Genomic DNA, 1,699 nt, shown 5'->3' on the forward strand with positions numbered 1-1,699 from the left:
GCGCAGCTCCATCGACCAGGTTCTTCCACTGGCAGCAGACCAGGCGGCACGCCAGCACCAAATCCACCGCAGGTATGGAAGCCAGGATTCTGATCAGGACTGCTTCAGGGAGGGACTCCATCCTTGGGCCAGGCTGGATGGAGCTTTCTGAGAAAGAAGGGGGAAAGGAGTGGTGACACAGTGGCCCTTCAGACATGGGGTTCCCCACCCTCGGTGATGTCAAACACTGATGCATTAGAAAAAAGGGAAAATAAGCATGTTATCTTAAAGCATGGTTTTGGGGGCATAGATTGCTTCCTAACCTCAAGGTCTCCTGACCCCTATTAAGTTAATACCCTGAAGCACGTGAGCAGATTAGTATTTTATGTTCTAACTGAAGCCCTTAGTAAAATCCATCCACAAAATGCAAGGAGCTGACATCTGCGATTGTGGACAGTTTGTCAGTTTCCCAGACTGGAATTAGTCCTTCCAGAAACCTCTGCTGCTGCAAAAATCAGCTTAGTAATGACTTCCTCTGCAGAGGGAGGCATCTGGGTGTGTGTTCTGCCTTTAAGAACATCACTGATAACAAATGCTGCAGAGAAGTATCTAAATATCAGTGGTGAGTGTCTTGCCAACCACGTTTGCAGTGGTTCGTTTTATATCTGAAAGGCTTTCTCTCAAGCGGCTGGCACTTAATCTTCATTGTCATGAGTCTGTATAAGTATAGGTCTGAGGATAACTGAAAATAACTCAGTTGATATTCTCTAATATTCCTTTTTCTATGGCCTTATAACCCAAGCAATTAAGTCAGAAGTGTGTGCTTTAACTTCACGTGCTAATTCTGCACTCTGACTCCCAACAGCTCTCTGCCACCCGGAGTTCTAGGGCCAGGTGCTGCAGGAATAAGGGAAGGTGAGTGTGCAGATTCAGAGCCCCATGTCATCAGTGTGGGGCGCACTGTGACACTGCTCTTATCTCAGCTGAGTCCTGATGCTGGGAAGCTGCTGAGACTGCAGCAAACTGCACAGATGCAGCCAAACTCGTCAGGAGTGAGTCATTAAGTCTAGGAGAGCACTAGGGACAAAGCAGGTGAAATATCCTGACATGCTACTTGATGGAATACGGCAGTGCCAAATCTGGCAAGGGAGGGAAGAAATAGGGAGTCACTACTATAACAGCATCCTAAATGGATGTTCCAGATGCAGAGCTGTCATGTGTCCTCTATCTGCTCTGCAGACAGCAGGAGGAAACTGTCATTTAAAATTCCCTGGCTTTTCTGGGGGTAGCATGTGGGATTTCCTATTCTCCCTCCCACTAACCCCCCAACCCTCAACGACAGTCCTGAAGGATAAAATGTGATTTTTAAAAAAGAGAGCGTGTGCTGGTTTAATCTCCTGCAGGAATTTCACATGCCTCACCCGCGCTCTGCCTGGTGATGGAGCATTACCGGTCTCCTCTCTTAGCAAGGATTTCCCACGCACTCAGGGAAGGGGTGAAGGGCCCTGGCTGATTTTCCTTTTCCACTCCGACCCACAGTATCTCTGAACTGGTCCACCCATCGGCAGGCCTCCCGGGGCAGCTTCCATCCCTTGCCGTGCTTGGGGCGCACTCGGGTTCCCTATCTGCCCCCCACCCTAACCCTCTTTCCTCTGTGCCTTGCCTCCCGTGCTGCCCAGCCGAGACGGCCTGGGAGGGACCCGCGGGCTTACAGCGCAGT

At 50.1% G+C, this 1,699-nt stretch overlaps 2 protein-coding genes across 2 annotated transcripts in view; one reads left to right on the plus strand and one right to left on the minus strand.

Moving 5' to 3' along the window:
* FBXO2 (F-box protein 2) overlaps window positions 1-121 on the minus strand; it is a 3,027-nt gene extending 2,906 nt beyond the window's left edge. Inside the window, exon 1 of the mRNA XM_009325218.1 lies at window positions 1-121. This exon is cut by the window's left edge and continues 126 nt beyond it. Within this exon, the coding sequence (XP_009323493.1) occupies window positions 1-121 (121 nt within the window).
* LOC103917984 (F-box only protein 6-like) overlaps window positions 23-1,699 on the plus strand; it is a 5,794-nt gene continuing 4,117 nt past the window's right edge. Inside the window, exon 1 of the mRNA XM_009325216.1 lies at window positions 23-72. The gene's annotated coding sequence lies outside the window, so the exon portion shown is untranslated. The remainder of the gene's footprint in view (window positions 73-1,699) is intronic.

The sequence above is a fragment of the Pygoscelis adeliae genome, unplaced genomic scaffold (genome assembly GCF_000699105.1).
Source record: "Pygoscelis adeliae isolate BGI_AS28 unplaced genomic scaffold, ASM69910v1 Scaffold36, whole genome shotgun sequence".
Lineage (NCBI taxonomy): Eukaryota > Metazoa > Chordata > Aves > Sphenisciformes > Spheniscidae > Pygoscelis > Pygoscelis adeliae.